The 15,527-nt window shown below is 44.1% G+C and overlaps 1 protein-coding gene and 1 long non-coding RNA gene across 12 annotated transcripts in view; one reads left to right on the top strand and one right to left on the bottom strand.

The window, feature by feature from the left end:
- Positions 1-879: 879 nt before the first annotated feature.
- On the bottom strand, positions 880-2,045 carry LOC123603411. Its single transcript, XR_006714869.1, has 2 exons — positions 1,764-2,045; positions 880-1,141 (listed from the first exon to the last, which is right to left on the bottom strand). It is a non-coding gene; the product is annotated as an uncharacterized LOC123603411 (long non-coding RNA).
- A 10,002-nt stretch (positions 2,046-12,047) lies between these two features.
- Positions 12,048-15,527, top strand: part of MSI2 (musashi RNA binding protein 2) — a 391,199-nt gene continuing 387,719 nt past the window's right edge. For 10 of the 11 annotated variants that reach the window (XM_045488277.1, XM_045488274.1, XM_045488280.1 and 7 more), the window contains exons 1-4: positions 12,158-12,324; positions 12,618-12,658; positions 12,991-13,072; positions 13,787-13,871. In XM_045488277.1, coding sequence (XP_045344233.1) covers positions 12,263-12,324; positions 12,618-12,658; positions 12,991-13,072; positions 13,787-13,871 — 270 coding nt within the window. In that variant the 5' untranslated portion in view covers positions 12,158-12,262. Of the gene's footprint in view, positions 12,325-12,617; positions 12,659-12,990; positions 13,073-13,786; positions 13,872-15,527 lie in introns of all 11 variants that reach the window. The other variant, XM_045488282.1, reaches the window with a different exon arrangement.

The following is a 15,527-nucleotide window of genomic DNA, read 5'->3' as shown; positions in this document are numbered from 1 at the left end:
CCCCCCTCTATTAGAGAACTTTTTGCATTTCTCTCCCCGGTTTGGGAAGGAAATAACAAAGCAAAGCAAATTTTCTCCATTGTTTAAATAGACTTTTATGTCTCTAAGTATATCAAACAATGTTAGGAATAAATAAATTACACATAAAGGTATTTATATGGTAGATAAGAGTGTTTGAAAAATACAGCTTCACCTTCAGGCTCACACTCTCTGCCTTTTTTCATGTTCTTCCCAAGTATTTTATACCTCTGGTTACAACTGTTAGAAAAATAGCATCTTGGGGGCGCCTGGGTGGCTCAGTCGGTTAAGCGTCCGACTTCGGCTCAGGTCATTATCTCACGGTTCGTGGGTTTGAGCCCCAGGTCGGGCTCTGTGCTGACAGCTCAGAGCCTGGAGCCTGCTTCAGTTTCTGTGTTTCCCTCTCTGTCTCTGCCCCCCCTTCCCTGCTCACACTGTCTTTCTCTCAAAAATAAATAAACATTAACAAATTAAAAAAAAAAAAAAAAGAAAAATACCATCCTGGCTTTCCCATATGACACAGATCTAGAAGAAGGACCAACCAATGAAGGGTCTATATGCACATGCTGATTTTCTATTTCTTGGAAGAAAACAAACTAGTTTTGAATGTTTTTTTATTTTAAATGTTTCTTATTTTTGACAGAGAGACAGAGAGCGAGCAGGGGAGGGCCAGAGAGACAGGGAGACACAGAATCCGAAGCAGGCTTCAGGCTCTGAGCTGTCAGCACAGAGCCTGATGCAGGGCTCAAACCCACGAACCGTGAGATCATGACCTGAGCCGAAGTCAGACGCTTAACCGAGTGAGCCACCCAGGTGCCCCTGAACTGGCTCTGAATTTAAGAGCACGCTCAGAAGTCGTAATTCTTGAGGAAAGAAGCTATTTATTTATTGAGGGGAAATACAAAAGGCCCATTCCTTTTAGGCATGAAATTTATACTTGGTGAAGTTCTCATCAATAAAAACTCATTTTACTAAATATTTTCTGGTAAAAATATGGTTTGTTTTTTCGGTGCGAAATCTTCCATGCTTGTTCTTAAGGGTAAGGCTTGTGGGAGACTAAGGGAGATAAAGTGAACATACTCTTTAATCAGAGAGGCACTTGGCTTGGCAGTGAAATGGAACCCTGAAAAGTAAACAAAGCACATTGTGTGAAAAGGAGCTAGTTTAAATTAATCTTGCTTTTCCAATTTGAAAACATGCTCATGGTTGTTAGCAACTGAGTCAAGACATTTAAATCATATATATACTTTTATATCTTGACAGTGACCTTTTATAAGTGTGCAGTGGGGATAAGATGATGAGCAAAGCAATGCTCCAGAAAGAGCATTTTAGGTAATTGAACATGAAATGTGTTGCAATCTGATAACATTAATAATACGCGATCGCTACTTTCCATCTAATATGCAGTTCATTTGGCCAGAGTCTAACTAAAGCACTCTATAAATGTTAGCATATGAATCCTGTTGTAAGTCTATAAAGTACGCAGCCTGATTTTAGTGCTTTAGTTTTGAAGTATCTCTGTATTCGTTATCTATTCTGGATAACAAATTATCCCAATTTAGTAGCTTCAGACAACCAGTCTTTACTATCTCACACAGTATCTGGGGGTCAGGAACTGGGAATGGCTTAGTTGGGGGGTTCTGGCTCAAGGTGTCTCATGTAGTTGCCTTCAAGGCATAGATCGGGGCAACAGTCATCTGAAGGCTTGACCGGGGCTTGCAGATCTTTTAATGTGTCTAACTCACAATCCTGGTGAGATCACGCCGACAGCAAACCAGAGTTCTTCTCTACATGGGCCCCCCACTGGGTTCCTTGATTGTCCTCATGATATGGCAGCTGGCTTCCCCCAGAGAAGTGATCCACAAGAGGGAACAAGGTAGAAGCCATGATGCTGTTTGTGACCTAGCCTTGGAATTCACGCACCATCATTTCCTTCACATTCTGTTCATTAGAAACCAGTTACTAAGTATAGCCGATGCTCAGGGGGCTGGGAACTAGGTCCCACTTCTTGAAGAATTAAAGAATTTGTGGTAATATTTTAAAACCACCATAACCCCCTATTTACAGATGGGGAAATTGAGATGGATGGTGGCTTATTGGTGCCAGGTCACCAAGCTACTAGTATGACCCTATGTGCAAGCTGGCAGGCTGTTTTATTTCCCCTCATCCGTGCCATCCACACACAAAGCAAAACAGAAAACCCCACGTTCCTGAAGTCACTGCACACAAATTCAAACATCGGCCTCTTTAAAATGGCTAAGATGGTCTAAAAGCAGTAGTGGGCTTTATGTTTGGGAATGGAGGAGACGGACATTAGACTGGAAGGTAGGGGTCAGCTTTCCTCTGAATCGGCTCTGCCACTTTGAGAGGAAAACATTCTCCAGGGATGGGCTCCTCTTTTGTAAAACAAGAAGGGTTGGCTGAGCGGTTTCCAAACTTGGTTGCCCATCACAGTCCTCAGGGGAATGAAAGACTCTCTGGCCCTTTAACCTCCAAGAATCTCTATGATTAAAAGGTCCCTGGGAGTCAGAGGGCTAGCTGTGCACATGCATATGTTGGGCTAGATTACTTCCTATGTGTTCAGCTCCAACATTATCGGAACTTCTCCGAGTGCATGTGCCCGGGAAAATCACTGGTTCTCAAGCCTCACTACAATCGTCAGGGAAATGTCTGAAAAATATGATGCCTGGGGCCCTCCCCAGGCAAAATAAATCAGACATTCTGGGGTGGAGCCCAGGGATCATTATGGTTTGCTTGTTTTCATCAGTATGTTTTAAATAATCGTGCTCAGCCTTGGTTGCCCATTAGAATCACTTGGGAAGTTATAAAAAAGGCCACTGCCCAGATGGTCCTCCAACCAATTAAATCAGAATCTTCTGGGCGGAGCCAAGCATCAGTAATTTTTTAAAGCTCCCAGGTGATTAGAATGGATACCCGCACTGACCTTATGTTTGCCTCATTTGCGATGATTCCAATGCCTCCTCACCCATAAGAGATTATTCACGAGTTCACCTATACTTCAACTTAAAATAAAAGTTAAAAAGAGATTATTCAGAAGACAAATTATTCAGGAGGCTTAGATGCCACCATACTCTAAGAAAAAATACACCTGACATGGAAGACATTCAACATCTGAAATGGAAGTAAGTTCCATTTCTGGCAATATGGCGGATGAAATAACTTTAATAATCCTCCCACTACAACCCATCTCTAAACACTTGCCAAAATGTAAGGAACACCCAGTGAAATGAGGTCATGAGATAGGCCCCCAGGGCCAGAAGCCAAAGGGAAATGGCAGTTAGCATGGTGAGAAAGTAAGTGGGGACGGAGCTGGCATTGGGCAGGTTGCTGGCTTTGAAAGCCTGGAGTTTCAGCATCCCAATGGGCAGGACACTGTGGTTTGGGCCTGTCCAAGCAGGGAGGGGCTACTGAGGTCCCCACATTAAGCCGGAGCCCTCAAAAGGGTGAGTCATTTTAGAAATAATTCACTGGAAAAAAAAATCTCCCTAATGGCACAGGAAGACAAGAAAATTTGACTGTCTTGGCATGATTTGAAAGTGGAGAAAGAAGTCTTCACTGAGAATTTGGGACCACAGCCCACCTGGATACAAATTTGGGGCTGGGAATTACCCTACCTGTAGGATCCAGGAACCAGGAAGCCCAAAACTGGTAAGTAAAGATAAAAATGCAGACCCAACATCAAACCACAAAACATATGTGGATACCATCCACCATAACCGAGAGGTAGTAGACACGAGAGTCCTGAGAACCTCAGGAGAGACAACTATCAGACAGACTCTACATTAAGTTTAAAATTATTAAAGACATAAAAGAACATTTGGAACCATGAGAAAATAACAGTATTTTTTAAAAGGTGGATTTGAAAGAGAACTAAATAGAACCTCTAGAAATGACGTATACTGTCACTGTAATGAAACTCAGTGGAAGGGTTACACAGCAGAGTAGCCACAGCTGAAGAAAAAAAACTGCAAATGAATCTGAGGAAATTGCCCAGGAATCATCACAGAGAGACAAAGTGAAGGAAAGTCTGAAAGAAAGGTTCAGGGTATGTTGTCTCGAAACGGGGGGCACATCATACACCTAATACAGGTACCAGAAGGAGAGAATAGAGAGAATTAAGGGACACAGGACTTATATAGACAATGACAGAAAGGTTTGCAGATTTGATCAAAACAAAACAAAACAAAACAAAACATGAATCCTAAGATTTGGGATATGCAATGAATCTTGAACTAGGTAAATAAAAAGAAATTCACACCTAAACACAGCACTGTAAGACTGCAGGAAGCCAAAAGCAAAGAGAAAATCTTAAGTCTGGAGTGAAAAGCCAGATTAGCTACAAAGGAAATCTACATGTAGACTGACAGCAAACGTCTCCACAACAGAGAAACAACAAGAAGTGTGTTGGGGGTAAAACAACATTAGATCTAGATTCTATCCCCAAAGAGATCATCATTCAAGGACGAGAGTACAGTAAGACCATTTTATATTCGTGGAGAAAGCAGGTGACTCAATAACTTCCCTGGAAGTCCTACTAAAAGATATGTTTCAAGGAAAAGGGCTGGTAACTAGAAAAAAAAAGAAAAGAAAAAAAAAGAATGGTACGCCAGAAACAAAGGTGAACAATTTGGTAAACCTGGGCAAATCTAGACAAGAACTGCATAAAACCAAAATGACAGTTAGTGATCCAACGTAGGCGTATTAGAAACAGGTGGGTCCAAAATAACAAGCAACACTAACATGTAAGAGGGAGGATGTAATGGAAATGGAATCATTCTTAGTTTACAGTATAGTTTTAGGAGGGATGGATTAAGCGTGTATGTTAAAAACTGTAAAATAACCACCAAAAGACTGGAAATGGAATTTACAACTTCTAAATTAAGAGGAAAGGGGAACAAAGAATTCTTGATCGATTCAATAGACAGAAAGGAAGTAAACAAAAAACTTAAGACAAAGAATAAACAAAAGGTGCAAAATGAGATTAAAGACATAAATTCCGAAACGCTGGAAATCAGTAGATCAATCGGTTCTCTTACATGTTGTCAGTGGGAGCACAAATTGAAACAGCAGTCTAGAAAATTGCTTAGCATTATATTGTACAGTTTTATTTTCATACACCTTATGACCCAGTCATTGTTGCAAAGAAAAATTCCTGTCCACATGCATCAGAAGACGAGAATGTCCATTATAGCCCTGCTCATAACAGCAAAAAATTGGAATAACCCCAAGGCCTGTGATAGGATAATGGGCAAAATAAACTGTGGGAGAATCATACAACAGAATACTATACAACCACAAAGAAGGGTGAACTACAACCAGATGCAAGAATCTAGCTGAATCGTGACAATGTTACATTGGATAAAAAACCTAAATCTCAGAAAAATTTCATACTAATTTAAAATAAGCACGTGACAAAATTTTGATAAAAATTTTTAAGAGTAAAGGAATAATAAATACAAGATTGAGATTAGTCATTGCTTCAGATGAAGGAAAAGATAGAGGAGAAGCATACAGGTACTTGTAAGTCATTGTTACTGCTTTAGTTCTCGAATTTAATAACAGGGTTACCAGTGTTCATATACCAATGATGATAGTGTGTTAATCCCAGAGATTATGACTAATACACTGTTGCGCCCCTAAGTTTCATTAAAAACATCACATTAAATGTAAGTGGATAAAACTTTACCAGTCAGATAAATAAATGAACAAGATCCAACTATGTGCTGTTCTCATGAGACTCACCTAAAACTTAAAGACATAGGGAGGTGGAAAACAAAGGATGGAAAAAGATATGCTTGTCAAATGCTAATTAGAAGATGGAGTAGTTATATATTTCCCAGGCAAAGCAGACTTTAAAGCCAAAAGCACTAGGGCTAAAGATCATTTGTGTATAGTTGACCCTTGAACCATGCAGGGGTTAGGGGCGAGGACTCCCTGAGCAGTTGCAAATCTGTGTATGACTTCTGACTCCCCCCAAACTTAATTACTAACAGCCCACTATTACTGGAAGACATAAACAGTCAATTAACACATTCTGTATATATGTTATATACCATATTCTTACAATAAATAACACAGTCAATTACATACTTGTATGTTATATTATAATGGTATTCTTACAATAGGTAACATATACAGCCAATTAGCACATACTTTGCATGTTATATGTATTATATACTGTATTCTCACAATACAGTAAGCTAGAGAAAAGAAAATTTTATCAAGAAAATCATAAGGAGGTGCACCTGGGTGGCTCGATCAGTTGAGTATCTGACTTTGGCTCGGGTCATGATCTTGCAGTTCCTGAGTTTGAGCCCCACATCAGGCTGGCTGCTGTCGGCATGGAGCCTGCTCTGGATGCTCTGTCCCCCCTCTCTCTGTCCCTCTCCCGCTTGTCCCATCTCTCTCTCTCTCTCAAGAATAATAAATTTAAAAAAAGAAATCATAAGGAAGAGAAAATACACAGTAATTTCACAGTACTGTATTTATTGAAAAAGTTTGCATATAAGTGGACCTGCACAGTTCAAACCTGTGTTTTTCAAGGGTCAACTGTATATATTAAAGACACAATTCACTAGAAAAACAGTATATCTAAGTTTGTATGTACCTAATAACATAGCTTCAAAATACATAAAGCAAAAAGTAAGAGAAAATGTAAACAGCCCTTTTCGACATACCTTATCACATACCTTTAAAATACAGAGAAATAAAAATTTGAGAGGTTTTTTTAGGAGAAATTGGCAAATTCAGTTACATAAAGAGATTTTGATCAGAAGTGATAGATCAAACAGACAATATTAGTAAGGGTATAGAAAATCTGTGTAACAATTAACAAGCTTGATTTAATAGATCTATATAGAATGCCACACTTAATAGTTACGGCATATACATTGTTGTTTTTTTTTTTTAATTTTTTAACATTTATTCATTTTTTGAGAGACACAGAGAGAACACAAGCAAGGGAGGGGCAGAGAGAGGGGGAGACACAGAATCTGAAGCAGGCTCCAGGCTCTGAGCTGTCAGCACAGAGCCTGACACAGGGCCTATCTGGCACCCCAACATACACATTCTTTTCAAAAGCACATAGAATACTTATAAAACTGACCTTTTGGCAAATAATAAATAACAAAGAATCCCAACAAATAACAAAGATTCTGCTTCATACAGACCACCTTCTTTGACCATAATTCAGTTGTTAGATATAACTAAAAATCAAAACAAAAAACTTATGTTTAGAAACATAAAGATACACATGTATTGAGGCAAAGAAGAAATCATACTTGAAATCTGAATATTCTTTGCCTATGATGATAATAAAAATTCTCTATATCTTGTGGAATGTACTTTGAGTGGTACTCAGAGTGAAATCCATAGTTACATGTTACAATCAGAAAACAGAAGGCTGAAAATTAAGTACTTAAGTCACCAATTCAAAAAAAGAAATTTAAGCAGCAACAGAATAAACCCAAAGAGAGCAGAAGAAATAAGATGTATGTTAATAATACGCAACATATATTATGTTCTTACATGTGGTATATATTCTTGTATATGGTATGTGCTCTTATTCTTACATATAAGAAGATAAGAAAGATATGGAACGATTTATAAAAACAAAAGTCAATAAAACCAAAAAGTAGTGTTAGCCAAAGTAAAAGCTGGTTCTTTGAAACCACTAATAGAAGACACACAAGTGAAATTAACAGAGATCTCTAGCACCACTGATCCAGGAAAGGGAAAACACATATGCAATAATACTAGGAAGGAAAAAATGGACACTGTAGATAGATGCGGCGATGTTTCAAATATATTGAGGAAACTATCTACAGCATTTTGTTAATACATTTGAAAACCTAGTTGCTATGAATCACTTCCTTGAGAAATACAATGTTTAAGAACTGACTCAAGAAGAATATAAAACCTAAAGAGATCCACAGCCACTAAAGAAATGGAATCCGTAGAAATCAACCTAGGAAATGTTTATTCCATACCCAGACATTTTACCGGGAGGTTCTACCAAACATTCAAGGAACACATAATTCCAATTGTATACACACTGTTCCAGAAAATGAAAAAAGAAGAAACATTTACTAGTTCACTTTATGAGGCCAGTATAACCAGACAAAGGCAATACAAGAAGGGAAAATTGCAGCCGATGTGACTTACGGACATGGATACAAAAAATCCTACAACTGAATTAGATGTTGACTTTCTTTTTCTTTCTTTCTTTCTTTCTCTTTCTTTCTTTTTCTTTCTTTCTTTCTCTTTCTTTCTTTTTCTTTCTTTCTTTCTCTTTCTTTCTTTTTCTTTCTTTCTTTCTCTTTCTTTCTTTTTCTCTCTTTTTTCTCTTTCTCTTTCTTCCTTCCTCCCTTCCCTTCCATTTTCTTTCTTTCTTTCCTTTCTTTTCTTCTCTCTCTTTCTCTCCCTCTCCCTCCCTTCCTTCCCTCCTTCCTTTCTTTCATTTGCTCAACAAATACTTAGTGAGTGTCAACCATGCACTGATAGGCACTGTGCTAATATGTGGAGAGCAGAGACACTCGGGAGCTTATGTTTTGGTGGAGAAGGTGAGGGACAAAGCAAATGATTGCACAGGTTTAGGTACATAGAGGACATTCTGGCAGGATAACAGTGCCTACCAAGGGGGATTTGACCGGGTCAGAGAGGTCAGAGAAAGCTTTCCTGGAATATTAGTGGAGGAAGAAATGGTGTGGGAAGAATGCTTGGAAGGCTATCACAGGGGCTCAAGTGGGAGATTTGGGATGCAGTAGCAGGGAAGATGAATTTGAGAGATACTTAAGAAGTGAAACCTACACACCTTCATGATCGTGCATGGGAAGGCGTCAACCTGGAGAGGGGCCAACCTTGTCTCTAGGATGACTGGGGTTCTGTTGATTCATATAATGAATTTTAAGAGAGTCTTAGATTCAGGGGGAAAAAGCATGCATGTGATTTGGGACATGCAGGTTGAGTCTGGGGAAGGCTAAGCGGAGTTAGTGAAAGGAAATTAACCAGAGCCTGGAGTTCTGTGGAGAAGTTAGGCCAGAGATTTTTTTTTAAGTTTATTTATTTATTTGAGAGAGAGAGAGAGAGACAGAAGAAGCCCCAAGTTACTGTCAGCACGGAGCCTGATGTGGGGCTCAATCTCATGAACTGTGAGATCGTGACCTGAGCCAAAATCAAGAGTGGATGCTTAGCCAACCGAGCCACCCAGGTGCCGCAGGCCAGAGATTTTAATATGAGCGGCATCAGCAAGTAAGTAGTATTTAAACCCACCCTTCGGAGGAGCTCATCCAGGGAGGGTAGGTAGCTAGGGGAGAGAATGAACACCACTATTTCAAAGAAAGGCAGAGGAGGAACCGGGGCAAAGAGACGGAGAAGGAATGGCTGGAGAGGTAGGAGGAAAACCAAAAGAATGTGGGCATCGAGGATGCCAAGGGAGGAGTGAGTTACAAGAAGGGAACACCTAACAGTGTCAAGGGCTGTACAGAGCGTGCAGGACCGACATGGTGCTGCTGAAATTCTCGTGACCTGGGGGCTGCATTAAGTGAGTGACCTGGAAACAAACGTATAATAAATAATAACATTATTACAAATAACATGGTGCAAAGGCGCAGCAAGGGAGAATTTTTTTGGGACAGTGAAGCTCCTCTGCATCTTGGATTGGTTATCGCGGTGACTGCTCCCTCCTATGCATTTGTCAAAAACTCAGAGAATTACAGACCAAGAAGAGAAAATGTTACCGCCTGTAAATGAAAAATAAGTAAGTGAAAACAATGTAGTAATGGAAATATAAGATCAAGCTCTCCCTCAACCACTGACTTCGTAATTGCAGTGCCGGACCCTCTCAGGGTTTTAATTCAGCTCAGTGTCAGCTTGTGTAGGTCTACAACAGGCAACAAGGGCACCCCACTCTCGCCTTGTGAAGGACAGAATAAGTATGCATGCAACAGAGCCAAAGGGCATCAGAGTGATGGCCAGAGCCCCTCTTAGGAGCTGACTGGTGGGGGTGGGGTGTAGCCCGCCCAGCTTGGCTCCTCTGGGACCTTGATGTCGAATGAGGGGGTTAGGTCAGGAAAGGCCTTTCTACCTCAGATGGTCTGTGGTTCTAGTATAAAAATCCCAAAAGAAACCCAACTAGCTCTGTTGTCTGCATTTTGTTATGGAAAATAGTCGTAATAAACAATGACCATAACAACAACTGGGCCATCATCACATGAGACCCCAGATGATTTGGGAAGCAGCTTGGAGCGACAGGAAAATGCCTGGGTTTGTGGTTTAAAGCTTTAAAGTGTCTTCAAAACAACCATAGTTAAGTAATGACTGATAATAAGCACGACCCATATAGGTTTGCAATAAAAAAATGGACTTTTCTATTTCTTTACTCCAATCTCTCCTCTCACCCCCATCAATCCTGTGAGTGAGGAATTATCCCAAATTTAGGACAGGGAGATTAAGAATCTGATCATCCAAGGCTCCACATATTCCACTTTCCCATGACCCACAGTGAATCTGGTACAGTTTTGGTGTTGAGTGTATTCCATTGTGTCCTAATCCTATGAAAATTAATGGGAACGTGTTAATTGGGCATCAATTCATACTTAACATTAATCTGCGTATTTGATGAACCACAACTTTATGTTGCCCCTCATGTCATATTAAGTCAATTTATTGTAATAATTTAAAACAATAAGGATAATTGTATCCTTATTGTTTTCAAGACCTCATAAATTGAATCCAGCCTGAATCTGGCCAGCCTGGAATCTGCTGGAGAAGTGTGTGATGCCTTTGGGAAGCTGCAGGCATCATCTTTTTGGGGTTTTCGGGGCGGGAAGGGATGAAACGAATATTTATTAAGCACCTACTGTGTACCAGGACCTGTGCGACACCACGTTGCTACCAAGGTGGTAGCTAGGGGGTGTGTGTCTGAAGCCTTCTGCTACCCTTAGCTACCTCCCCGGATGGTGGGGGTCCTGGGCTATTTCAACCACATACAGCACAGAGACAGTGAAAATATGTAACGAACCAGTTGGAGACGGGTTTCCTGAAAATAACCACCCTTCCCAGCCATCCCAAAGATGCCTCAAAACGATTTCTCACTATATACAAAAATTTGCTTTGAACCCCAATCATTTGACCTTGACCCCTATAAACCTATTTTATTATATTTTTTAAACTCCGTATGATTAACGCGGAAACCCCTCCTTCGGCACTTTCTCACCAGTGGAATCGCGTCAGTTTCTCAAAGTTCCAAAATAACCTTTCCCCGGCACGGATTCGTACCTCTGCCGGGGAAGGGCGGGGAGCGGCGCAAGACGTGCCGGTGTGGAGCGAGAGCCAGAGAGAACTTCCAGCGCGAAAGGAAAATAAAACTTGTGGCTGGTGTTTGTGCGGGAGGGTCTCCGCAATCCTGAAGCTGCCCGATCCTGGGGGGTTTCCGGGGCCCGCCGAGGAGCGCCAGGGTTCGGGTTTGATCCCGACGTCCTTGACCTAAATTTCTGCGCGGTGGCTGGAAAAAGGGCGCAGAGCCGGCCCGGGCGGCTGGTGCCATCCCCGGATCCCGGTGGCTGGGGCGGCGAACTTGAATGAAGAGGCCGAACTGGAGGGGGTGGGGGGCGTCTCCTCCCATGCCCGAGCGAGGAGTGGCGGCGAGTTCCCCGCGCCTCCCCCTCCCCCGATCCACCCGCCCCCCGCAGCCCATGTGATCCCGGGAAGTCGGGGTGCGCTCCCCCTCGCCCGGCGCCCTGCCCGGCTGGAGGCGGGGCCGCCTCCGGCCGCGGGGTTCGCGCACCGCCCCCGTGGGTCCGGCCGCGGGGGGCCGAGTGTGCGCGCGCGGGCAGGCGGGGGCCGCACCGGGGTGCGTGACGTCACCGGCATTGGTTACACGACGTTCTAGAACTCCGCCCCACGTGCGCCGGGGAGGAGGGGGAGGAGGAGGAGGAGGAGATGGGGGTGGGGAGGAGGAGGGGGAGAGGTGGGGATGGGCCGGGGGGGCGGGGACGGGGGGGTGTGCGAGCAGCGGGGCTGAGCTAAGCCGAGCCCACGTGTGACGGCTCTCGCCGCTGCCCCGGCTCCGCCGCTCGCTGAGAGATTCGGAGGAGCCCGGGCGGGGGGGAGGAGGAGGGGGAGGAGGGAGCGGGAGATCTCGGGGCTCGGAGCCGGCCGCCGCTCCGCTCGGATCGCTGTGGGGCTCGGTTTTTTGGGGGTGGGGGGGCGGGGGGGCTCAGATATGGAGGCAAATGGGAGCCAAGGCACCTCGGGCAGCGCCAACGACTCCCAGCACGACCCCGGGTAAGTTTCCAGCCGCTGCCCACCGCGCCGCCTCGGGCTCGCTCTCCTTGCAGCGGCGGGGACGGCGGTGCGCGGAGCCGGGCATCTCCCGCGCCCCCCCTCCCCTCCCGCGCGCCCCCCCCGTGGAAGTTACACACCTTTGGATTGCATTTCGCCGTCACCTTCTCCCCCACCCCACCTCCCGGCTCTCGCTCGCTCGCTCCCCCCCGCTTTCCTTTTAGCTTTTGTAAGTTACACGTCAAAATGGCCGATCTGACATCGGTGCTCACTTCTGTTATGTTTTCTCCCTCTAGTAAAATGTTTATCGGTGGACTGAGCTGGCAGACCTCACCAGGTAAGGGAGGGAGGGGGGGACGTCTGGGTCCCCCCCTTCTTGGCTTCTTTATTGCTCTTTGTTATCCCGGTGTAAGAGCCCCCCCCCCCCCGCCATTGGCTCCCCACTTCTCCTGTGCAAGGTTATTTTTTTAAATAGCAAATCCTTTCCGAGCCCTCTACGCGACCTCTGTTGCCGAATTTCCCCCGCGTGTGCAAAAAATGCAAAAACAAAACAGAATAACAACAGAAAACTACTTTTGGTTTTTGTCCTTGATCAAAATTTGCATTGCTTTTTTTTTTCCACACCTTCTCTCCCCCCCCCCCCCCATCTCTCTCTTTCTCTCTCTACAGATAGCCTTAGAGACTATTTTAGCAAATTTGGAGAAATTAGAGAATGTATGGTCATGAGAGATCCCACTACGAAACGCTCCAGGTAAACCATTCCCTTCTGGATTTTGTCTTTATTTTAGAACAAAGTTTAAGTGTTATTTTTGGAGGTGTCTTCGGAAGTAGCTAAGCGGATTTAGAATGGGGCTCAGGCATGTGGCTGGTTTCGAACGTCGCTCTATTCCACCCCCGCCCCCGCCCCCATAACCCCAAAGGTTATTGTTAATTGGGGTTGAACTCTGGATACAGAGATGTCCATCTCTCCGCTTTAAGTCATTTTCCCGTCGCTTCTTTTTTTCTCCTGTTTAAGATGACGTTCAGCTTCATTCACTTTCTACATAGTTTTTTTTTTGTTTTTTTTTTTAACGTATGTTTTCCCCACACTCCCAGCTCCCCAAACTCTTAAGCCCCTTTTAGAAAGCTGGATGAATCTCTTCCGAGTGCCGAGTGCCTGGTTTTCTTGGGAATAAAACAAAGCGTTAAGAAGGGAAGGGGAGGAGGAGAGGAAACTGAGGTGGCGAAAGAGTGGAGACACCAGCATTTTCCAAGTTACCTCCACCCGCCCTGCCCCCGTTCCACTTCCCCCATTAACCTTGATGTGTTTTCTTGCGGGGTGGAGGGGAATTGGGGGAGGGCTGTGGGAAGTGGGGGTCCGAGGGGGCAACTTTTGCTCTCCATTCTGCATTAGGGCTCACTCCTTGTTGCTTTCAATGGTGTCACATTTTCTTGTTTGTTTTTCTCCCTCTTTGTCTCATTTCAGAGGCTTCGGTTTCGTCACGTTCGCAGACCCAGCAAGTGTAGATAAAGTATTAGGTCAGCCCCACCATGAGTTAGATTCCAAGACGGTAGGTTGCTTTCTGTCGTCGTTGTTGTTGTTTGCCCCTGCTCAGGACCGATCTGGGCATTGACAGCCCCATTTAAAGGGACAGTGCTTTCTTTTGCTTCTGTGCTGAGAACTGGGTACTTATAAGCAGGGCTTGCGAGTTGGCTCTAAAGTTTGCTGCAATGGCTGGGCTTGGGGTTTTCTTTTTAGAGCCTGTCCCACTGCAGCTCCAGATGCTCCGGAGCGAAGGCTTGGGGGAGGGGTGGGCTTGGGGAGAGGCTATCTATCGGGGCCCAGGGACCCTGCAGAGAAACTACACCACAGAGGAAAGGCAACTTTTCTTTGTCAGCCGAGCGTAGCACGCGTTACCAACTGTGGCTGTGGGAACTGGCTTTTAGAAGGCACAGCCCGCTCCGTGGCCAGCCGAGAGGTACCGGGGACGGGAAGACGGCGAGGGGGCGCTAATCACAAATTCAGGCAACAGGTTCCTCTTGGGGCACTTAGGATTTGGAATGTGGTTTGAGGAGGAGAGACCTCACAGAGCCAAGCTGGGCGTCCAGCGGGTGACTCCAGATGGAGTGAAATCTAAGACTGATAAGGCCTGGGGTTTCCAAGTGATTTGTTTTTGCTTTCCCCCCCCCCCCCCCCCCCCCCCCCCCCCAGATCCTTTATTTTGAACGTGGATACTTTTATAGCATTAGAAGGTTTCAGAGTCCAGTGTTGAGAGGGGAAAAGTCTCTCGGTAGAGATTAGAAGAGGAAGGGAAGAAAGATACAAGTATATAGCGGTAAATATAATGCAGGGGGGAGCTCGTGGTGTTCTGTTTAGACCCCTGTGTTGGCTTTGTGGCTCTCCCCTTTCCCTTTACCTCTATTAGAATTTCCCCACAGTTTTTATACATCTGCCAAAGCAGGGTCCCTGAGGTGACACTGGGATGCAGTGCTGGGCCGCTTGGGACCACTCTTCTCTGTGGTGGGTAGTGGGGCAAGGCAAGGGGTCAAGTTCTAGTCCCAGCTGCCCTTTATGAACTTGGGCAAGTTATTCCCTGCCCCAGGGCCTCAGTTTCCTTTTCTGTTAAATACAGGAGTGGAACAGGGTGATCTTTGAAGTCCCTTTTGGCTTTCACATTGAGGGGAAATGGAAAAAAAAATAAAGAAAGAAAAAGAAAAGAAAACTGGCCACCTTTGGTGCAAGTGAATTTATTTGCAAATTTACCCTCTTTCTCTGATCAGAGGTCCCTACCCCCAAAGACAGGACCCCCACACATTTTAAGTTGCTTTATTAATTGTGCTGGACTTGTCATAACTTGCAGCCCAGCCTTTTTGTGCTTTTAGATAATTTAATTTTAGGGACAGTCATTTGTAGGGTGATAATGAGTGTCTGAAGAAATTTTTTTTTCCTCCTTAACTTCTTGGCTAGACGTTTCAAAAAGCTAGCAGAATTAAAGAGGAAAATATTTGAAGGCAAATTCAGGAATTTATTATTCACTCCCTCTCCCTACCCCCGGTAAGAGAAATAGTATTTGGTTTCTATGGTGGTTGGTGGGTCATAGCCCTCAGTATCAGGTGCAAAGCCTGTGGTTTTCCCTCCCTAATTGTTTGTGGATATGTTTTGGTCACTATTCTTTAGTATAACCTAGATTTTGACTTTGTTTCAACGTTCAGTGCAGGAGGCAGAA

Source organism: Leopardus geoffroyi, chromosome E1, assembly GCF_018350155.1.
Source record: "Leopardus geoffroyi isolate Oge1 chromosome E1, O.geoffroyi_Oge1_pat1.0, whole genome shotgun sequence".
In the NCBI taxonomy this organism is placed as follows: domain Eukaryota; kingdom Metazoa; phylum Chordata; class Mammalia; order Carnivora; family Felidae; genus Leopardus; species Leopardus geoffroyi.
The sequence above is the reverse complement of the archived record's forward strand: the minus strand, read 5'-3'. Positions and strand labels throughout refer to the sequence as shown.